We start from the raw sequence: 23,367 nt of genomic DNA on the forward strand, positions 1-23,367 counted from the left end.
TAAAAAATAAATTCCCTCAAAAAAAAAAAAAAAAAAAAAAAAAAAAAAAAAAAAAAAAAAAACAGTAAAAAAATGTGACTCACACATTTTCGAATGGTATTTTCAGGCTTCCAAAATCGTGAACCCGCCCCCAACCTACTCCGATGGAAACGACAAATTCTGTACGTGTCCGGGCGAAATCTGAGCCGGATAAAGAACGATACCGAAATCCGGATGCTCCTCCGAGACAGATACGGCTACCTGGGAAAAGACCGCATTGCCAAAACGAATGTAGATGATTGGATTGATATCATTAAGATAAAGAACGCCACTGGCCTGCTCAAACATGATATGTACATGGACGAGCGCGATAAAAACAAATATAAAAGAAGCGTTGACAATGTTGATATAAGTGAGGAAGATCTAAACGAGGACCTTGGTAACATGGAGGATATACAATCCCTAAATAATCGACACAAACGGGACATTCATGAAATAGAAAAGCTGTTGGCAATACTGGATTGGAATCGTGACAACAAAGTCGGTAGAGATAAGAGAAGTATTGGGGATGTTGATGACCAAAGAGAATCCGTACAAGCCCATATCAAACGACATAAACGTGATAAGAACAACGAAATGGAAAACCTAAATCGACAAGAACGTAGCATCGAGGTCGAGAAACTATTGGCATTATTGGATTTGAAACAAAATGCTGAAGGCGACAAAAAGACAAAAAATATTCCATTTGGACAAAATGAAATTCCACATGCACAAAGTAAAACCAGAGATGCGAAGCGTATAAGAATCAAGAGAAAAGCAAATGCTGACGAAAGCAGCCCTGAAGTCATGATAGCCCAAAACTCGAACGGAGACAACAACATCCTCCAAGGGTATATCAAAGATGCCAAAGTAATCACGTCAGAAGAGAGGAAGAAAAAGTTCGGAGATAAAGGACCGAACAAGGACTATGAAAAACTGCGAGAACAAATTCAGAACGGAGAGCTGTACCAGGGACAATATGGGTATATTAGACACACGGAAACGGAAGCCACAACTGTGACGACTGTCACTACAACTGTGAGACGATATGATATTAATGAACTGTTCCGAGAAAAGAGAGACCTACGCGATGACGAAATGGTGAAAAATGAAGTACAAAGAGGAAGAAGAGCAACAGGCGATGAACCAGTAGTGAAGAATGTAGTACAAAGAGAAAAAAGGGATCTTCACAATGTACAAAGAAAACTCTGCGATGAACCAACTGTGAAAGATGCAGTCCAAAGAGAGAAAAGACAACTCAGAAATGAACCAATCATCGTACAAAAAACCGAATGGTCACACGAACTGCCTAACAAAGGTCAAAACAAAATCCGAATCAAAAGAGCTTACTTTAACATTCAGTGGACTCTCTTTGGCATTTGGGTTTCCATCGGTATCATGTTTTGGCACATTGTTCGCTTGATTCACAAATCCTCCACTATATCTCATTCTTATATTTTCAATTGGTGGACCAATATTTATTGTTTTCTGCACTTCCCGTTTGGCTCTTTTTGTTGCGTTGACGTTGTTTCTTTCTTTTTCTAGTTTCTCTTTTCTTTCTTTCTCTTCTAGTTGTTTTATAAAGTTCTCTCGGATTTTTTCGCGTTGCTTGTCAATTTCGGTCATGGTTTCAATATCGCTTCCGAAAAAGTCTCGCATATCCTTTTCAAACTTTTGTCTATCTTCTTCGGTATCAGAATCAGGGTTGTTAAATATTGCGCTGTTGTCATAAGGTGTTTTCCCTGGACGTTTTGGTTGTTGGTTTGGTACTCGAGATATATGTTTCATGTCGAATTCATATTCAGGATCAGTAGGGGCTGTGTGTTCTATTAGATGCCAATCTTCTTCTCTCTTTCTCCTATTTCGAGGACTTTGGGTTGCACCCTTTAATTTTTCTTCCTCTTTCTGCAGTTTCTCTTTTCTTTCTTTTTCTTCTAGTTGTTTTATAAAGTTCTCTCGGATTCTTTCGCGTTGCTTGTCAATTTCGGTCATGGTTTCAATGTCGCTTCCGAAAAAGTCTCGCATGTCCGTTTCAAATTTTTGTCTATTTTCTTCGGTGTCCGAATCAGGGTTGTTGAAGATTGCGCTGTTTTCATAGGGCGTTTTTCCTGGACGTTTAGGTTGTTGATTTGGAACTCGAGAGATATGTTTCATGTCGAATTCGTATTCAGGATCGGTTGGCGCTGTGCGTTCGATCAAATGCCAGTCAGTAGTAAGATCTCTTTTAAATTTATCACGGTTTTCACGGTTTTTATATACTTTGGCCTGATAAACTTGAGTAATGAGTAGGGGGATCATGGTCGGTCTTCTTTCCATCTCCTCCTCTACGAAACGGTCGTTCAACCGCGAGTCATCCGCATAAACATCAAACCTCCTCCAGTCTTTTTCATTATATAAATTCTTATTTTCATAATATGGATTGTAGACGTCTGCTTTTGCACACTCTTTTAAGATTGTTAGATTTCGCCTCCTGATCATGTAGTTGTCCCTTCCACTGGGGTTTGCATAGTTGTTTGGTCTTCTGTACAGTGCTTGTCCTGCAACCGTTCTCGATTGTTCATTGGGATTAATTTTTTCAATATAGTTTTGGATAAATATTTGGTCCTGTGTTCTCGCCCGTCTTGAATGCATCTCTGCAACTTTGGCGTCATACAGTTTTTGATACTCTTCAAAGTTGTACTTTTTGTATTTCTCGTTCTCCGTTGTAGTTTTCCATCGTTCTGCAGAGTGGCCCATTAAGTTTTTAAGAAAAGCACCATAATCTCGTTGAGTTTTATTTCTTTGAGTTGTCTGAAATTGTATTTGTGTGTTTGGTTGTCTTTGTGAGTTTGGAACTCTTTGGTTTTGTCTTGAAACAATTTTTGGTTTCGATCTTATTCCTTCCTTATTTTTATTTTGTATATTGACGTTCTCATCAGGATCCTGTATATCTCGTCTATATCTTTGCTGAATGTCCATCGTTTTTCCACTCTGTTTGTATTCTAACCAAGCTTTAAATAAGATGTCCTCCTCCGTTTTGTTCAGAATAATATCTTTCAAAGTTTTAAATCTTCTAGTTGTGTCTTCCTCTTCTGCTGTTATTTTCTGTTCGAACATGCCTCTATATTTGTCAAAGTTTTGTATGAAAGGCGTACAGTTTACCAGCGTAGGGAATGTCGTGCCGGTTGCTTCAAAATGTCTTGCTTTCATTTGTTTCATCCCATCTCTTGGACTGTCTTTTGCTCCAGTAATTCCGTTGGCTCCGTCGTCGGTATCGTTTTCATGGTCAAGTTTCGCATTCCTATCTATGACGATGACGAGTATATTGATGTGGAAACAACAACTCACTTGGATACAGAAGAACGAGATGTGCGATATAGTGTGGAACAGGACGAAGTAAACCCGGGGAATATAGACGAAATGCTCCAAGTAAATGAAAACCAGACGGTCCAATCGAGAGGCATAAGGCGGAACGAATTCATCAAACTGTTAAAACTCAAGCTGGATAGGGAAAGCAAAAGGAACCACAGCAGTTTGGAAAAGACTATGATCGATGCGTTCAACAAGAGAATTATGACAACGTTAATGGCAAGGAAGAAAAGACAAGTAGACCGGGCAAACCTAGTTGAAAATAAAAACTTTGCCAAAACACTTTTTAGAAGACAATACAGTGGTGGTGTACTGAAGAAAGGAATTATTCGAAAAGGTGATTTGAAAGCTCACACTATGTTAGCCAACTTACAGAGTCTAATTGAAACCCACAGTAGAATTAGGAACAAGAGAAGTAAAAGGTCTTGTAGCCATAACTCAAGTCGTAAATGCAACGCCAATAGTATTCCAAGTTTTGAAAATTTCAAATCGGCAGATATATACCGGACGTTCGAGGTGCATCCGCGCCGCAATCATTTGAACGAAACGGAAAGCGCAAGGTGGAGTTCTACTTGCGAGACTAACTCGTCAGACGAGTATGATTCCGAAAGTTATAGAGTACCGTTCGATCCGTGCGATGCTTTTAGACAAACGTTTCCGTCCGGTTCCGTTTTAGATCCGGCGGAATTTTCCACGCAGGGGACGACGTCAGGGTTAACATGGGGGGTTAAAAAATTCGAAAACTTTGAGGCGTACGATATAAGCGGACGCATGGGGAAGACGAAGAAACCATTTGACATTCACTACTTTGACGAGGAAATGAAACGCGAGGACGAACTCATACGGAAGGGTCTCTTGGTGACGACTACGTACAAAACGCCGACGCCACTTGATAAAAATAAATTTTATGGATTTTCAGATGAGGAACGAAAGCTGTGCCGAATATACGTGACAAGCGACGTGGTGTCAAATATCATGGAGAAGTATAAGCTGACGAGCACGAGAAGTTTGCAAGAGCTGCTGCGATTCACTTACTTCTACAACCTGTACAAAAAGAATCAGACGAAGGCGGCAAAGAAGACAACAAAGGCGCTTCAATGGGAATACAGGAGATACAAGAGAGAGGCAGACCACGCGAGCAATCAAAGAGATGGTGGTCCCGTCAATCAGAGAAATATCGTTTTTGATCCAAACCAAAGTTTTGAAGAAATAGACCCGAGCTTTTTTAATAAACAAACTGTCACTCAAAACGAAATTCGTGAGGAAGTGGACAATGATTTACAAACCGAAGCTAATACAATCGGAAACACTGATAGTAGCAACCGAATTCGTGAGGAAGTGAACAATGATTTACAAACGGAAGGTGATACACTGGGCAACACTGATACCGACAAGACTAACAAGAGAAAAAGAAGAATGAGAAATAGATTTCGCGGGATGCTATTTGTAAAAGTACAAAGCACGACAAGAAGGGGTCGAAACCGACAGATCATTACGAAAGCTCGAAATATAAGAAAACATCTGTTCAACCTACTACAGGACCAACCTGACCGACGCGATGGATGTCTAGTTCTACCACAAAAGCTCAAAACCATAAAAACACGAAAAGGCTTCAGAGCATTGAACGACTTTCTCGTTGTGAGGTCAAAACCTCACGGAATGAAACAAATGAAAGCAAGACATTTTGAAGCAACCGGCACGACATTCCCTACGCTGGTAAACTGTACGCCTTTCATACAAAACTTTGACAAATATAGAGGCATGTTCGAACAGAAAATAACAGCAGAAGAGGAAGACACAACTAGAAGATTTAAAACTTTGAAAGATATTATTCTGAACAAAACGGAGGAGGACATCTTATTTAAAGCTTGGTTAGAATACAAACAGAGTGGAAAAACGATGGACATTCAGCAAAGATATAGACGAGATATACAGGATCCTTTCCAGAATGAGATTTTCAAAGCTAGATAGTTCTTTGTTCGCGTCCTTATCCTGTCGGAGCTGCTTTATCAGTTGTAAATCGGCGAGACTGAAGTTGTAACATTTCAACGTGTCCAGATTTATGTTGAGTTCGTTCAATAGTTTGATCTTTTGTTCGTACAGATCCGTCGCTTTTTCTTTGGGTGTTTCTTTTTGACTTTCCAAATACGCGTTGAGGAGGATATCTTTGTCTTGAACGACAAAGTTGTACTTTTGTATCTTGCTTGGCAGGCGGTGGGTTGTGAAGTTGTCATTGCTGAAGAACTTGTACTTGGTCAGATCCTTGCCTTTCTCTCGCCACGGACTTGTGTCACTGTTCATCTGGAAAATGTACTTGGTGCTTCTGTTGAAATCTTTCTTAACAGTTTTGTTAAGGAAGATAAACCGCGTGACATTTTTTGGCACTCGACTCATGGTGTACGGTGTCTTCTCGTGTCCTTTGTTCGTGTAAAAAACGTACGTCACATTTTCCTTTCTCCACCGCGTGCTGTGCCTGGTTGGCTCAACTTTCCTGTACGATAAGAACGTATACGCTTTCTCCGCAGGTTTGAATCGCTTCACCGTACCAAGATATCCTTCAAAGGATTCCAATCGTCTGCCAGTGAGTCCTTCCTTCTTCTCGAAGAGAGAATACACCGTGTCCGGGCGTTTTTCAAATAGGAAATTGTCGAACACCTTATTCCCGGAAGACAGAAATCTGGTGACGGGCTTCAACTGGATGTCTCTCATGTGAATGATCTTCTTCTTGTCTGTAAAGTTCAACATGGCTTCGACGTTGGCGAATCTCTGGTACTGCGTAACGAGTTCGTTTCTCTGATTCGTCGTATTGAACGCGTACACGTACGGTGGGAACAGTGGGATAATGGGCGCCAGGATAGGACCGTCGGATGGTCTGACCTTCAGATGATCTTTCTGAATGATGCGATATTTCTTCGTCACCTTGTCGTTCTTGGTGTTGATCAGGAAACTCTCATGCAATACCTTGCTCATGCCGGACAGGTGGCGGTAGTGGTTTCGCGATGGATCTGTTTCCGGGATTTCTGCATGTGTTTCTTCCACGGTTTTGTCTGGGTGTCTCTCCTTCCAGTATTTGTTATCGTCATCATCATCAGCTAATATAAACGTTATTTTCTGTTGACCATCTTTGGTGGACATACCCTCTGCGTTTGTATCAAAGGATTCAGTTCTAGTCGTTTCCCAGGTAGCCGTATTTGTCTCGGAGGAGCATCCGGATTTCGGTATCGTTCTTTGTCCGGCTCAGATTTCGCCCGGACACGTACAGAATTTGTCGTTTCCATCGGAGTAGGTTGGGAGCGGGTTCACGATTTTGGAAGCCTGAAAATACCATTCGAAAATGTGTGAGTCACATTTTTTTACTGTTTTTTTTTTTTTTTTTTTTTTTTTTTATAGGAATTTTTTTTTTAAAACGTTTTTACATTGCACTTTTTTTTTTTTTTTTTTTTTTTTTTTTTTTTTTAGAAGGAATTTATTGTTTAACAGCTATGTGTTTGTCCTAAATGTTATTTACAATATCTCATTTACAATAAGTATAGTAAAGTAGTAGTATAGTGCTTTATTTAGACTGTCGAATTAGGGACATGCAGTCCCTTTAATCTCTATCTGTTTGAGACGCAAGTTATAGTAAGAATATGAGAAATGCGCACAAAAGATATGGAATTTAACGGCTGGATTTCACGAGGGCAGTTATGAGTCCAGTTACGGGCTTCGTGTAAATCCGAAATGTTATTTACAATATATCATTTACAATAAGTATAGTAAAGTAGTAGTATAGTGCTTTATTTAGACTGTCGAATTAGGGACATGTAGTCCCTTTATCTCTATCTGTTTGAGACGCAAGTTATAGTAACAATATGAGAAATGCGCACAAAAGATATGGAATTTAACGGCTGGATTTCACGAGGGCAGTTATGAGTCCAGTTACGGGCTTCGTGTAAAGATGGCATCCAATAACTTAAACAAAGAATTTTGTCTCAAGAAAAAGAGAGTTGACCAACTAACTATCTCGATTGTTAAGGTGTGTCCAAACATAGTTGACCGGCCGTCGATTGACAAGACAAAACTATGTTATCGAAGCAGTGTGGACGGTTCAATCGACATAATCGACGGCCGATCGACTATCGGCATACTGTCGATCGACTGTAGTACGGACACACCAGAAAGATTCGCCGATTTTGATAAACCAAACATAGTTGACCGGCCGTCGATTGACAAGACAAAACTATGTTATCGAAGCAGTGTGGACGATTCAACCGACATAATCGACGGCCGATCGACTATCGGCATACTGTCGATCGACTGTAGTACGGACACACCAGAAAGATTCGCCGATTTTGATAAATTTGGCATTTTCCCCCTCATCATCAGCTAATATAAACGTTATTTTCTGTTGACCATCTTTGGTGGACATACCCTCTGCGTTTGTATCAAAGGATTCAGTTCGTGTAACAATAAGGGGGAAAATTGCCAGAAAAAGTTTCCGATTAGATTTTGGTCCCTAATGGTTTTTCGAAGGGGTCTTTCTCTGAAAGAAATTACAAGTTCACTAAACTAGTTCATACCTTCAATATGCTTGTTCAGTTCTGATTTAATATTTCCTTTCGCCAAAATTGATCTTTTTTCTTTCCTATGTATTTTTGGTGCAATTCTTTGTTCATTTTTGATTGAGTTTATTTGCTCTTTTATATGACTTCGTTGTGGTCTTTCTTCATTTTCAATTAAGTCTTCTAATTGTCTGTTATGCTTATTGTCCTTCACAGCAAACGCTTCTTTGTATTTCGCTTCTTCTAAATTGGGTTCAGGGTCATTTAGTTTGACAATTTCATTGTCGATGTTTCTTTTCTTTAACCTTTTCATGGATTGTCTCTCTTGGATCACCTCACGAAAATTATTAGCTTGTGCATTATAATTTTCATGTATTTCTTTCACCGCTAACATTTCCTTGTCTTCTTTGGGTTCATTTTCTTTGGCAACTTCATTGCTGATGTTCCTTTTCTTTAAAGTTTTCATGGATTGTCTATGTTCCTTTTCTTTAAGGTTTTCATCGACCTTCTCTCGTAACTTTTTCGTCGATTTCTCGAGTTCCTTGTCTCGAAAGTCCATCGCGCGGGCCAAATTATATCTGACATCTGCGAGTACATCTTCATCACTTGCTTTATCTGTACAAGGTACCACACATTGTGCCTGCATTTCTTCTTCATGTTTAATGTCTTTCAGTCCTCCCACGAATTTGTTGTAATTCTCTTTCTGTACTTTCTCGATGTTTTCGTTTTCTCGCATCGCTTTGAGCTGGTTGACAAAACTATGGAATGGTTCTTTTTTCCTTTCATCGTTCTCTTTTCGTTTCATCTCTTTGATGTTGTTCAGAAATGAACGGAAGTCATTCGTTTCTTTCCCGGTACTTTTGATTTCTTGGGCGCTTTTGTTATCAGTCCTTTTGTTTTCACGCATATTTTCTTTAATTTCTTGCTTGATCTCTGTTTGTCTTCTACTTCTCTTGTTGGTTTCCACATTCATTTCTTTCTCAGTGTTTTTAGTTTCCTGCGCGTTTTTGGCGGTTTGGTTTTCACTCAACCGACTTTGGTTATCAATTTCGTTTTCACTCAGACTTTGATTAACTACTTGGGATAGGTTCATCCCTACATGTCTTTTCGGTCTCTTAGAAGTATCCTCGTTGGTTTCTTTCTCATTATTTTTAGATTCTTGGGCGTTTTTGGCAATTGTTTGGTTTTCACTTTCGTTATCAATAGTTTTGTTTTCACTCAGACTTTGATCAACTGCTTGTTTCATCTCTACTTCCCTTCTCCTTCTTCTCGTATAGGTATCCACGTTAATCTTACTACTATTTCTCTGTTTATAGATGATTTTCATCTTATTCGGGTCCGGATGCTTGAATCCCTGATCCCTTCTCAACAGCATTGACGAGTTTGCTATCAAAGCGTATTTGAAAAGCTCCAGCACTCTTTTGTCAGGTGTCGTCATGTTAATTCCAAGGGCTTGCGGATATTTGAGTGCCATGTATTTCATGAACGCGTCTTTGTCGATGCGAATAGCATTGTTGATGGTTTTGTTCGGGTCTTTTCCTTCGTGTTGGAGGGTTTCGAGGATAACTCGCTCCTGGCTGCCTTCTTTGTTACTGAAATAGACGACGCTCCTTTTGGGTCTAACAATCTTGTTTTTTGATCTGCGAATGTCTCTTTTTGGTCTAACAATGCTTCTTTTTGGTCCATTAATGTTCCTTTTTGATCTGGGAATGTTTCCTCCGGCTCTGTCAATATTCCTCTTTGATCTGGGAATGTTTTCTCCGGCTCTGTCAATTCGACACAAACGGGACATTCATGAAATAGAAAAGCTGTTGGCAATACTGGATTGGAATCGTGACAACAAAGTCGGTAGAGATAAGAGAAGTATTGGGGATGTTGATGACCAAAGAGAATCCGTACAAGCCCATATCAAACGACATAAACGTGATAAGAACAACGAAATGGAAAACCTAAATCGACAAGAACGTAGCATCGAGGTCGAGAAACTATTGGCATTATTGGATTTGAAACAAAATGCTGAAGGCGACAAAAAGACAAAAAATATTCCATTTGGACAAAATGAAATTCCACATGCACAAAGTAAAACCAGAGATGCGAAGCGTATAAGAATCAAGAGAAAAGCAAATGCTGACGAAAGCAGCGCTGAAGTCATGATAGCCCAAAACTCGAACGGAGACAACAACATCCTCCAAGGGTATATCAAAGATGCCAAAGTAATCACGTCAGAAGAGAGGAAGAAAAAGTTCGGAGATAAAGGACCGAACAAGGACTATGAAAAACTGCGAGAACAAATTCAGAACGGAGAGCTGTACCAGGGACAATATGGGTATATTAGACACACGGAAACGGAAGCCACAACTGTGACGACTGTCACTACAACTGTGAGACGATATGATATTAATGAACTGTTCCGAGAAAAGAGAGACCTACGCGATGACGAAATGGTGAAAAATGAAGTACAAAGAGAAAGAAGAGCAATAGGCGATGAACCAGTAGTGAAGAATATAGTAGTACAAAGAGAAAAAAGGGATCTTCACAATGTACAAAGACAACTCTGCGATGAACCAACTGTGAAAGATGCAGTCCAAAGAGAGAAAAGACAACTCGGAAATGAACCAATCATCGTACAAAAAACCGAATGGTCACACGAACTGCCTAACAAAGGTCAAAACAAAATCCGAATCAAAAGAGCTTACGAAAGCTACCGCGAACGAATGCGAAAGAAGGAAAAAGAACGAGCCGCGAGAAGAGAAAGCTTAAAGAAAAGGAAAGCGAAGGACGAAGACACTATACTGACGTTGCTTAAAAAACTGAAGGATAAGAAGAAGAAACTGAAGGCGCTGAAACTAAAGAAGAGAGATTTAAGAGAGCTGGAGGAAGGACTACATGAAAATGTGGACTTGGATGACATCTATGACGAAGAAATAGCTCAGTTGAGGAACAAACGGTCCGTTTTCGTGCTAGAACCGAGTAACGAGAGAGGAAAACCAAAAACTTCGCAGGAAATTAAAAGACTTCGAGATATCATGGGATCCGACTACGACAAAGGGGCTTTCAAACGCGTCGACCGCAACGAAGTACTGGACATGATACAGAATAAGGCTGTCGATAGAAACGGCTGTATTGATCCTCGGGCGTTCGCGACACTCACGGCAAGTAAGCACAGAACGACGATCAAATTTGATAGAAAAGGTACGGATTATGAAGATCGCGAAGGAGACCGGAACAATATGGAGGAAATTTTCAACCTCGAAAAGAATAAAATTAAAACTACAAATCCAACAATGGAAGCGTTGAAGAAATTCTATCGCGAATATGACAATCGGGTGACAACAACGCCCAATCCTATGGACGCGTTGAAGAATCTCTACTTTAAAAGTATAACTAAAGGAAATAAACGAAAGAGGAGAGGATTAGGCGGTGACCAAAACGTCAACCCTATTCAAGACAAAGAACAAAACCAATTACAAAATCAAGAAGAACATAACCAAATGAATGAAGAGATGGACAAACTTAGTTTTAGACAAAAATACAGCGGCGGTGCAGTAGCGGACACTAAAACTCTTCTGAAAGACGAAACACTTTTGAAGGTCGAAACAAAAACTGCTGTCGACAGCGAAGTACATAAAATCAAAGGCCGAGCTATAAAACACCGAGTCAAGAGACAGGCGAACCGAACGAAATCCTGGGCAAGTTGCTTTGAAGATAGCATCGATAGGGACGCCTCCCCACCGAGTCAACTAACGATCAACTGGTTTACACCACTACCCTACTCAGTGTCCGATGATTCGAAATTGCCACTATTCGACCTCGACTCGGACTCGAAGAAACACTACTTCTGGCCGACGCCTTTGAGAACGACACGAATCACTTCGCCGAGAGTGAAACGAACGCCGGTGTGGCCTGACGCGCATACGAGAGTAAAACGAATAGTGACGTCCTCGGAAGAAGAACCAAACCAATGCAACCAAGAACCAAACCACAACCAAACTGTTGACCAATACAACCAAACTGTAGATACAAAGCTCTACGATAGGGAAGAACTTGAAGAACTAAACCAATGCAACCAAACTGTAGATATAAACGCCGATAGCGAAGACTACGATGGTCCAGATGCCAGTGTGGACATCACGAACAGAACTGCCGTCAAAATCCGCGTCAAACGTCAGTTCTACAAGCACCAGGAATACCGGGAACATAACAGTCAGTTTCCACAGCCCAGTGGGTCTTACTTTGTGCGACGCGCGGCCGTCAGGAAGGCACAGCGATCACGGATGTTTTTCAGAAATATGAGCCTAGATGGAATGAAAGCTTTGGCGGATAAAGACACCAATGAGTTTAACAAAGAGGTGCAGAGTGGGCTGGAAAGGATTTCTTCGGACGAGGCGAGGTTTGTGTACATGGGCTTCAGGAAATACAGCACAAGGGGGCCGATAGGAATGCGAAACTTGACCATGAAAACGATACCGACGACGGAGCCAACGGAATTACTGGAGCAAAAGACAGTCCAAGAGATGGGAACACTGCAGCAAGAAACGAAGCCCACGACAGTCCAAGAGTCAAGGGAATCACAAGATATTGACGAGAACGACAAGGATGCAATCAAAGGCATGTGTTACGCCAATCCTGAATTCCTATCGACCAGCCTCCCTCCAGACAGGATGAGGGAAAGCGCGGAGTTTAAAGACAACCATGGACACTTTCCAAGCACTTTGATATTCATGGACAAGACAACGCAGAGAGGGGAAACAGACAATGTTGAAATTGAATTGGGGAAAATTGAAGAAACGCGAACTGAATCCTTTGATACAAACGCAGAGGGTATGTCCACCAAAGATGGTCAACAGAAAATAACGTTTATATTAGCTGATGATGATGAGGTCAACTATTCAACTACACACCTTAACAATCGAGATAGTTAGTTGGTCAACTCTCTTTTTCTTGAGACAAAATTCTTTGTTTAAGTTATTGGATGCCATCTTTACACGAAGCCCGTAACTGGACTCATAACTGCCCTCGTGAAATCCAGCCGTTAAATTCCATATCTTTTGTGCGCATTTCTCATATTGTTACTATAAATTCAAAGCAAGACATACTTCCACCACATATCAAAGGACAAAAAACAACAAAAGACCCCCTGATAGTTGGACAATATTTGAACTTTTATCAGCACTTGATGAAATATAACGCTAGCCAATTCGGTAAGTACTATACATTACGTAATAATAAGCAAAAACTGCCATTCACATTCAAATTTTACAACTCAAACGACACTTGGTTTGATTATAATCGTACTGATAAGATCAATCTCAGACTAAAAAACCGCATTTTTTTACTAGACCAAGGGATATATTATTATGAAAATCAGACAGAGTTTTTCTATCCTAAAATAACACTAGTGAAAAATTCCAATCATTTGAAATACAATTCAAAATATTTTAAGCTAGAGCAAATCCCTACGGGCTATCCAAAGTCCAAGGTAAAACTCAATGTATTTAGAACCACAGTGGGGTATTCCATACATTACAGTGAAAATGGTAGCATTGTTGATATAGAAGATTTCGATGTCCATGGAAGAAGACATTTCTTAAAAGAAATCAATGAAGACCTTGTTATAAAAAGAAAACAGACGACAGTGGACAGTTTAGAAAAACTATTAGGGTCCTATACAAATGGGTATGAAGATTTTTCGTCCGACATACAGAAATATTTGAAGGATAAGGATGACAAAACGTCTGACGAACAAAGGGAAATGAGGGAACGCAGAAAGAATAGGAAGAATAAGAGGAATAAAAGAAATGTGGACAACAAAATTGGCAAAAACACAGATATCAATTTGGTGGAAAAGTCGAATGAAAAATTCAGACAAAGATGCCAACAAGGCCATTCTTTTGAAAATACTCGACAAGGTTTCAGAATCAAGCGCAAATTAAACAAACGCAGCATTATAGTAAATCCTAAACAAAATCAGTCCATTTACTTTACAAGTGAGGAAAAGCGAGTAAGAAAACAACTCAATGACGACTTCCATTTTTATTCATCAGAAACCTATGACGCTATGTACAAAGAGAAACATTTGACAAAATGTACCTTAGACATTAACGAAATCCTTAAAAATTACAATGTCATTAACATAACGGGTACATTTGAACACTTATTTGATATAGATAAAACAAATGATTATAAAACAAAATTCACGGGCGACACCACCAAATATTTCCATGAGAAAGAAACCACTCATGTCTCGAAAGACGACGACAGTAAAAGTAAATTAATGGATGATTTGTTGGAACAAAGACTACAAAGAGGAAAAGCTTACATAAACAAGTTAAATAAGAAGTTGGGTATTTCCACTGATCACGAAGAGTTAGAAGATGTGAAAACTACAAAGAAAATTAAAACTTTCAAAGAATTGATAGCTGACAAAGAGATTGAACTTCTAACTAAAAGATCAACTTGTACTTTGCTTACTCCACCTTGCAGGAACGACAGGAGATATCGCGAAGAGAGAAAAGCCTATTACAAAGAACAAAACATGAACTTTGAGAGAAAAATGTACAATACATTCCCTACAACAATGAAACATGTAAAGGAAACAGAGGAGAGGAAAAATTATAAAAGTGAAGAAGGCGCGGAAGATATTGAAAACTATAAGAAAAAGTATGGTCTTGAAGTAAACACACTATTCCCAGAAGAGCCAAGTGAAACAAACGAAGAATTTATCACAATGAAAACCATAGAGGACCTTGAAGGAAAGATAAACGGTGATATGATAGAAGATGAAGGTAAGAGTTTAGAAACCTCCCACAACGAAGAACCTTCCGAGTATTCTGAAAATCCAAAAAATCGGCAATCAAATATGGCTGGATTTGCCTTTAATCAAAGAAACATCAGAAAAAACCCTTTAGGACAAGTGCACGAAATTGAGAACAGCAAAGAAGACAGAGACCTTTCAAAGGCGGATGTGATAAACTACAGGAAGAAACGAAGTCTACGCAAAAACAGGAACTCAAATAGTGACTACTCACCTAAAAGTTCTCTCTCCAAATCTATTGAAAGCAGCGACTCACGAAGGTCTAGAAGAAGAAAGTACAAAGGACATTCTTCCAGAGAAAGGCACCAAGCGAAACCTTTGCGTAAATATAATAAACACATTGACAGTTATGAACAAAGCCTCCACAGTCGAAAATACCACAAGAAAAGCACCAGTGAAGAGTCCGACAAACGGCGAAAAAGAAGAAAAGAGTCGTCATATGAAAGCTCAGAATATGATAGATCCGACAGTTCTTATAAACATTCTAAAAGGAGACGTCAATACGCCATAGGCCGAAGAAAAGAGTCTCATAAATTAGAGAAAAGGAGAAGACCACCCAGCTCTGACAAAACAAGCGAGGAAGAGATAAGTCGAACTAAAGATAGGTCTAAAGAAGAGGAAGAAAGGAAAGAAAGATATAAAGAAGAATCCTCTTGCATAGATCTATCGGTGTTGAACAGGCGTATACAAGAGGAGAAAATCAAAGATGGCTACCCGGATTATTGCCACCAGCTGACGCAATTGAAGACCAAGCAATTGCAACTCGAATCCATGAAGACGAATAAGTATGGAAAACCACTGAAAAGACCAACGACCAAACTGTACGCTGTTTTGGACTATGGAGACGGACCCTCGCGAGATATTCCAATCGGGCAAAGAAAAATCAGAAAAAATGTCATCAAAATAAACATGGGAGAAACTTTCCTCAGGAATCAAGCTCAGAAATTGTTCTGGTACAAGAAACTCAAAAGGGAAGGCCCGGTGACATCGTACCCGAGGACTGGAGAAGGGAAAAGCGAATACAATCAAACCTTGTCCATGATTGCATCCATCCTCTCATCTTGTCAAAAAACGTGCTTTTATATTTGATCTTTAGAATAATTTTTTTTAAGAGGTTTGACAGAGGGAACTGTAACTTTCTTTAGAATCGCTTCTACTGGATCTTTCGCTGTTGTAATCTTTCCCCATAGTTTTTCGTCCTTTGATTCTGTCATTCCTGTCTTTAGAATCGCTTGTACTGGATCTTTCATTTTTATAATCTCTCTTCGTAGATTTTCGTCCTTTTATTCTGTCACTCCTGTCTTTTCTCTTTCCATGAGATTCATCAGTTTTGTCTGAATGGATCCTATTTCTTTAGAATCGCTTCTACTGGATCTTTCGCTTTTGTAATCTTTCCCCATAGTTTTTCGTCCTTTGATTCTGTTATTCCTGTCTTTAGAATCGCTTGTACTGGATCTTTCATTTTTATAATCTCTCTTCGTAGATTTTCGTCCTTTTATATTGTCACTCCTGTCTTTTCTCTTTCCATGAGATTCATCAGTTTTGTCTGGATGGATCCTTTCATCTGCCACAATTTCCGCAAATGTTTTTGGTATCGCATCCGGATCAAACCTTGAGGTGCCATCATTTTTCGATTCTTTCTTTTGCATTTCATCAAAATAGTCATTGTTCTCTCTGTGAGTTCTTAATCTTTCAAATTCGTAATCCTCCGGTAAAATAATGTTCTTCTCATTATTACCTGTGAAAATTCTTCGCATGGCGTCTTTATCATGTTCTGTCAGCTCACCTTTCTTTTGAAATATTTTCCTGAGTTCACTGCTGTCAGATTTTTTGTCCTCCTTTTGTTTTCGTCTATATCTCGAAGCATCAGACTCTTCTTGATTTTTCCGTCTGGTTTTGCGATCTCGTTTTCTATGTCTTTGAAGTCTTCGAGAATTACTTTCTTGTATGGACTATCAGACTCTTCTTGATTTTTCCGTCTGGTTTTGCGATCTCGTTTTCTATGTCTTTGAAGTCTTCGAGAATTACTTTCTTGTATGGACTCTTTACTGTCTTCGGAGTTCTTTCTTTTATAAAATCTTCTGTACTTCTTCCTCGTACTATCATATCTGTCATCGTTTGAGTGATATTTCTTGGATTTTCTTTGTTTCTTTTCATCTTCTGTTCTGCTAAGTGATTCTTTCCATCGTTTGTTACTTTTCTTTTCATGACTCTGTTCTTCACTTTTAGGTGGGTCATTTGCGCTTGGTTGCTTGCATATCCTTTCAGCTAAAGCTTTTAGTTTGTCGTCCATTTCTGAAATCTCCCCGTACGCTATATCCGGACTTTTTTGTTTGTTGTTTAGTAGGTCTTTGAGTTTTGCACTGTAATCTTGCCGGCTGTCTTGGTCAGCTCTGAATTTATCAAAAAATTCATTGAAATCCTTGTCATTTTTGTTACCTTTGACTGTTTTATCCACTAAACCTAATATTGCGTTTGCTTGGTTAGTAGGTCTTTGAGTCTTGCACTGTAATCTTGCCGGCTGTCTTGGTCGGCTCTGAATTTATCAAAAAATTCATTGAAATCCTTGTCATTTTTGTTACCTTTGACTGTTTTATCCACTAAACCTAATATTGCGTTTGTAGATAGGTCGGCTGAATCCTTTCTATCTGTTTCGATATCTTCAGATGTGTATTTTCTGTGCGTCTTTCTTTCTCTGGACGTGTGTTTCTTGAGTTTTTCTCGACTCTGGCGAATATTTTGTTCACTTCTTTCTTCATCTCTAGCTTTAAATTTTCTAGTAGTCTCAACACGATCCTTTATTGTTTCTTCCTGCTCGCCTTTTTCTATTCCAATTTTCCGCACTTTATCAACATCCAGCGCATTAACATCTATGCGATTATCCAGACATATTTTGTTCACTTTTTTAGTATCATTACCAATTATTTGATCCAAAATGCTATTTACTCGTTGACATTTATCCAATAGATTCAGTTCTTCCTCGTTCATCTTTCGTTTTTCTTTGTTATTTTTACCGTACAACATGTCCAATGCTCCCTTTAAGTCATCTTTGTTTTCTGGGTTCTCAATTAAATGATTGTGTGTTGTATCAATGTTTAGTGGTATGTTTGGATTGCCACCAAATAATGAGGCAAATTTATTCTTAATTTCTTTCACATTCTTCTGTCCCTTCAAGTAATCTTTATATGTTTCTTTTAGAACTCCATCCCCCACATGTTTAATGTTCTTTTTGTTCTGTATTACGGGTAAAAGTGACATTATTTTCAGCAATTGACTTGGCATATTGTCTAATGGATGTGTGGTCATATCATTTGGGATATTTGTTCCTAGGTTGTTTTCTTTTGATATAGGTGCGAGATCGTTTGATCCAGTGAATGTTGTCCTTGGTGTTGTCTCTTTTGGGTTCAACCCTTTTTCAGGATAAAGTCCGTGTTGCTTCAAATATTCTTGAACTAGTTTATCGTTTTTTCTTCGGATTGGTGTGTCTTCTAAGTTCTGTATTTCTTTAGAAAACCGAGAGATGTCTACGTATTTTGTTAATTCCCGGTCATAGTTCTTTTTGTTTGTTTCTTCTTCCATTTCTTTTCCGATCCCCTTTTTGTCCGGGATTTTCTCCATACTTTCTTCGGAGGAGTAGACTTTCCTTATGAATTTCAGCGTCACGTTCTCTCCTTGCATGTACGTTGTCAGGATTTTATAGTTGAGCGTCACCGGGCCTTCCCTTTTGAGTTTCTTGTACCAGAACAATTTCTGAGCTTGATTCCTGAGGAAAGTTTCTCCCATGTTTATTTTGACGACATTTTTTCTGATTTTTCTTTGCCCGATCGGAATATCTCGCGAGGGTCCGTCTCCATAGTCCAAAACAGCGTACAGTTTGGTCGTTGGTCTTTTCAGTGGTTTTCCATACTTATTCGGAACATTTCCATTCCCATTCGAATCACTTCTAACATTTCCATTTTTATTCACTACTTTAACATTACTATCATTTTCAGAACTTACTTTATCATGTCTATCATTTTCATTTGTATCACTTCTATCATTAGCATTTCCATTTTTATTCACTACATTAACAATTCTATCATGTTTATAACTTGCTTTATCATGTCTATCATTTTCATTTCTATTAATTACTTCATCACGTCTATAATTTCCATTTCCGTTCGCATCATTTCTAACATTTCCATTCATTAGTTTATCACAACCATTATTTTCATTTCCATCATTTCCACCTAACATTTCCATTTTTATTCACTACTTTAACATTACTATCATTTTCAGAACTTGCTTTATCATGTCTATCATTTTCATTTCTATTAATTACTTCATCACGTTTATAATTTCCATTTCCGTTCGCATCATTTCTAACATTTCCATTCATTAGTTTATCACAACCATTATTTTCATTTCCATCATTTCCACCAGTTATATCATTATCATTTCCACCACTTACATCATTATCCCGTTTTCGACGCCGTTTCCCGTTCCCGCGTTTCTCTTCTCCGCGTTCCACCAGCGCTTCGGCGTCGTCGTATCCCATGAGCTGACAGAATCGACGCGCCTTCTCGTCGTACACCGCGTCGTTCATGCGGTTATCCGTGATGCGGCGACGCAGCGTTGTGGTCCGCGTCAACACCTGGGGAAATGAGACAAAAGGATTTCATAATCTTAATATTTAAAATATGAAGCTACGTTTGACCCGTTTTCGGCGAACCCGGTTTACCTGGTTTGCGTCAACCTTGTTTCCCCGAAAGAAATTTTCGTTTGCCTGTTTTGCTTGAGCCCGGTTCGCATGAACCTGGTTCGCTTCAACTTTGTTTCCCTGAAAGAAATTCTCAAGGATTAGCGTTTTACCTAGTGGTCCTTGCTCGGCTTTGTTCGAATCTGGCGCACTCTCTCGCTTGCTCCGAAGATCTCGTTTCCGCATGTAGTGTACTTGCGTGGTGTTCTTCTTCCATCCCTCTCTTAGGTTGGCCATCATTGCTTCATCTCCTGTTATGTTGTAGTAGAGGTTCCAAGCTTTGAGTCTTTCCCGTTCCAAACTGCTCATGTCGAACCTTTTGACTCTCTTCTGAGGATTGACTCTCTGGGGATTTCCAATATCGCGTTTTCTCATGTAGTGTACTTGCGTGGTATTCTTCTTCCACCCCTCTCTCAGCTCGTTCATCATCTTTTCATCTCCTGTTATGTTGTAGTAGAGGTTCCAAGCTTTGAGTCTTTCTCGCTCCAAGCTGCTCATGTAGAATCTTTTGACTCTCTTTTGAGGCTGTTCGTTGTGTTGTCTGTTGTTTGTTTGTGTGTCAGATCTTTTTGCACGATTCTGAGGCAATTCGTTGTGTTGTCTGTTGTTAATTTGTCCGTCAGATCTTTTTGCACGGTTCTGGGGCTGTTCGTTGTTTCCTTGTCTGTAGGATCGTCTGGCACCCTTCTGAGACAGTTCGTTTTGTCGTCCGTTGGTTCCGTCAGATCTTTTCGGACGGTTCAGGGGCTCGCCGTTGCCCTGCCTTTCCAGCAGGTCCGCAAACTCTTTCACCTTCGCTCGGTTGTACAGAATCTCCGGTCGTATGCCCAGAACAGGTCGGCGTAACACTTCTCGTTCTTTGGGGTCGGCAACTTGGTCAATCATTGCGTCCATGTTGAAAACGTCTCGGTCGCTTTGGTTGCGCATCATGAAATCCATGATGACCTCTTCTTTGTTGCAGTTGGCGGCTCGGAACTCGTTATTAAATTCGGCCCGGATCTTATTCAAGTAGGTCGGGTCTGCCTGCAGCTGGTTGTAGAATTCTTCCGCCTTTCGGTTGATATCGGCTACGTTGTAGGACTCTTCACTGGTGCTTTTCTTGTGGTATTTTCGACTGTGGAGGCTTTGTTCATAACTGTCAATGTGCTTATTATATTTTCGCAAAGGTTTCGCTTGGTGCCTTTCTCTGGAAGCATGTCCTTTGTACTTTCTTCTTCTAGACCTTCGCGAGTCGCTGCTTTCAATAGATTTGGAGAGAGAACTTTTAGGTGAGTAGTCACTATTTGAGTTCCTGTTTTTGCGTAGACTTCGTTTCTGTCGGCCCGGATCTTATTCAAGTAGGTCGGGTCTGCCTGCAGCTGGTTGTAGAATTCTTCCGCCTTTCGGTTGATATCGGCTACGTTGTCCATGAAGAATTCTCGTTGGGATCGTCCTTTTTTGGCTTTTAGTTCTTCGTTGGCTGGATTTCCATGCGTTTCTGCATTAGCTTCTACATTTCTCTTATGTCTTCTGCTTTGGTTAGCTTTTGCTTCTTCCTTAGGTGGATCTCCTTTTGTTCCAGCGTTTCTCTCATGTCTTCTGTTTATGTTCGATTTTAATTCGTTGCTGACTAGAATTCCATTTGGTTCTACATTTCTCTTATATCTTCCATCGTTGTTGTCTTTTACTTCTTCATTGGCTAGATCTTCATCTCCTTCCACATTTCTTTTACGTCTTTTGGCAGGAGTTCTCAGCAGTGTTACACTTGTGACATTGTCTGCTCCATAGGTTATGTTATATTGAACTCTGATCTCATACAGTGCTTCGGAGATTCGGTTGACTTTCTTTTTCCGTATGAATCTGCCGTTATATGCCTCGGTTGTGGCAGTTTTGTCATCGTTTCTTTTAATTCTTTTTTGAATCCGACTTTTCCTGATATTTTCTTGACCTAGAAAAAATGCCAAGGTAAAGTTAGTTCCAATTTTATTATTAGTTTTAGGTTAGTTGCTGTTCTATTCTTTATTTCAAAGCAGAGTACCCAAGACCTCATTGGTTTTTAACATTTTTCCTGTTTTGGGATACCTCTCTTTCCCTTAATACTAAATACTACCTTTGATACTTGACAAAACCAATAAGAAAATAACGAAAAAGAATAAAAAGACTACTAAATACTACCCTTGATATGTTAGGGGAGGAAATTAATAAAATAATGGCACGATACTATAGTCTAGAAATATTGAGAAAAAGAAAAGAAAAAACTGCCAGAACACAGTGGGGTTCCATTTAAAGAGAGAAAGAGACTGAAAATTATTCACCTTATGTTGTCTTGGAGAAGTTATGCCATTAGATACTCATACAGGCTATCATTATAGCTTTGTGCAGCCTTCTGCTGATACTTTATATCGGGCAAGGTAACGCTCATATTCGACAAAACACCAAAAGGTCGAAACTGGTTCACAGACTGAAAATTATTCACCTTATGTTGTCTTGGAGAAGTTATGCCATTAGATACTCATACAGGCTATCATTGTAGCTTTGTGCAGCCTTCTGCTGATACTTTATATCGGGCAAGGTAACGCTCATATTCGACAAAACACCAAAAGGTCGAAACTGGTTCAGGTATTTCAAGTAGAACCTTGTTGTACGCTCTGTCACCATTGGTGTAGTCATGGGCGTTGTATCCGTGAGCCTGTAGAAGCTAGACCGTACATATTTCTGTCTACTGACGAGTTCGTTGAGTTTTCCGTACATCTTCGCGTGATTTTTACTCAGTCTGGTGACGTTGTAGTTGGTTTGGTTCATAATCGTGTTGATCATTCGCAGCAAGAGACGGTATCGTTTGAATTCTCGGTTCAGTTGAGGCACAGCTTCGACGTATTCCAGCGGTTTGTCTGTTGAGATGTTCTCGCGTTTGATTCGCTCAGCTTCGTCTTTGATTTTATGATTTTCCAGGATGAACTTCTGGAAGCCTTCATCGTAAAGGTCCATTCGGTCCAGGAGCCGGTCGTGACGATATTGTAACCGACGCGGATCTCGAAAAACCGGTTTCATCTCGTCCGGAACCATTTCCAGGAATCGCTCCTCCTCAGAATCCACCTCTGGGAGGTGAACGTCATTCCTCCGTGGCGTATGCCCGAGCGGAACCCTCGGGAAGGTATAGTTCTTCGGGTCCTGGAAAAAATAGCCTGGGGGGTACTTCGGCGTTCGGATTTTACCGAATAGTGGGTGGTAGGGCGTTCTCCCGTCGATGTATTCATCATCGAAAGTATCATTGCTTTCGTTGTAGTCAATTTCGCTCTCGGAAACATAAGAATCGCTGGACAGGTCCTCTAGCTCTTCCTTGAAATCACTCACGGTTCCCACGTCTGGTCTTTTCACGAAGGGTTTCTTGAAGTGGTCGGAAAAGTTCTCGTCATAAGGATCAATCAGGGAGCCGCTGCTTTCTTCTTTACTTGCTGGGTATTCTTCTTCCAGGTTGATACCGTCGGAGTACCCTTCATAAGTGTCGTTTTTTGGAGGTTCAACACTTGTTTGAATGCTCTTTACAGGTTGTCGTTTGCTTTCGATTGATTTTCTCTGTGAGTCTTCAAAGTGTTTGCCTTCAGAGTGTTTTCTTCTTTTGTTATCACTTTCGTGATGACGTGTCTTTTCTGAGAATTTGTCTTTAGAGTGTTTGTCATAGTGTTTTCGCCTATTGCTAACACTTTGATGATAACTTTCACGCGACCATCGAGCCCGGTGTGACTTTTCACTTTCTTTAGAATCGCTTCTACTGGATCTTTCGCTTTTGTAATCTCTCTTCGTAGATTTTCGTCCTTTTATTCTCTCACTCCTGTCTTTTCTCTTTCCACGAGATTCATCAGTTTTGTCTGGATGGATCCTTTCATCTGCCACAATTTCCGCAAATGTTTTTGGTATCGCATCCGGAT

The 23,367-nt window shown here is 39.8% G+C and overlaps 2 protein-coding genes across 2 annotated transcripts; one reads left to right on the plus strand and one right to left on the minus strand.

Annotated features, from left to right (window-relative positions):
- The first annotated feature begins 93 nt into the window (after positions 1–93).
- LOC108253778 lies at positions 94–15,810 on the plus strand. The gene is made up of 3 exons (XM_017448391.2): positions 94–465; positions 9,698–12,787; positions 13,351–15,810. Exons 1-3 carry the CDS (start codon positions 94–96, stop codon positions 15,808–15,810), a joined length of 5,922 nt encoding a protein of 1,973 aa, XP_017303880.2.
- A 194-nt stretch (positions 15,811–16,004) lies between these two features.
- Positions 16,005–21,860, minus strand: LOC103520057 (uncharacterized protein MAL13P1.304). The gene is made up of 7 exons (XM_008485151.2): positions 21,800–21,860; positions 20,633–21,386; positions 19,442–20,573; positions 19,141–19,354; positions 17,328–18,950; positions 16,675–17,184; positions 16,005–16,585 (listed from the first exon to the last, which is right to left on the minus strand). Exons 1-7 carry the CDS (start codon positions 21,858–21,860, stop codon positions 16,005–16,007), a joined length of 4,875 nt encoding a protein of 1,624 aa, XP_008483373.2.
- Positions 21,861–23,367: the final 1,507 nt, after the last annotated feature.

This window comes from Diaphorina citri, unplaced genomic scaffold (genome assembly GCF_000475195.1).
Source record: "Diaphorina citri unplaced genomic scaffold, Diaci psyllid genome assembly version 1.1 scaffold3160, whole genome shotgun sequence".
In the NCBI taxonomy this organism is placed as follows: Eukaryota; Metazoa; Arthropoda; class Insecta; order Hemiptera; family Psyllidae; genus Diaphorina; species Diaphorina citri.

Excerpts from the sequence above, each read along its gene's own strand:
- LOC108253778 (XM_017448391.2), top strand. The coding sequence starts at position 94 with ATGGTATTTTCAGGCTTCCAAAATCGTGAACCCGCCCCCAACCTACTC. Across the intron at positions 466-9,697 it reads ATAATCGACACAAACGGGAC|ATTCATGAAATAGAAAAGCT; the intron begins ATTCATGAAATA and ends CACAAACGGGAC. Across the intron at positions 12,788-13,350 it reads TATTAGCTGATGATGATGAG|CTAGAGCAAATCCCTACGGG; the intron begins GTCAACTATTCA and ends AAATATTTTAAG.
- LOC103520057 (XM_008485151.2), bottom strand. The coding sequence starts at position 21,860 with ATGAGCGTTACCTTGCCCGATATAAAGTATCAGCAGAAGGCTGCACAA. Across the intron at positions 21,387-21,799 it reads TGCACAAAGCTATAATGATA|GTCAAGAAAATATCAGGAAA; the intron begins GCCTGTATGAGT and ends CATTTTTTCTAG. Across the intron at positions 20,574-20,632 it reads CTTCCAGAGAAAGGCACCAA|TCGAAAATACCACAAGAAAA; the intron begins GCGAAACCTTTG and ends AAGCCTCCACAG.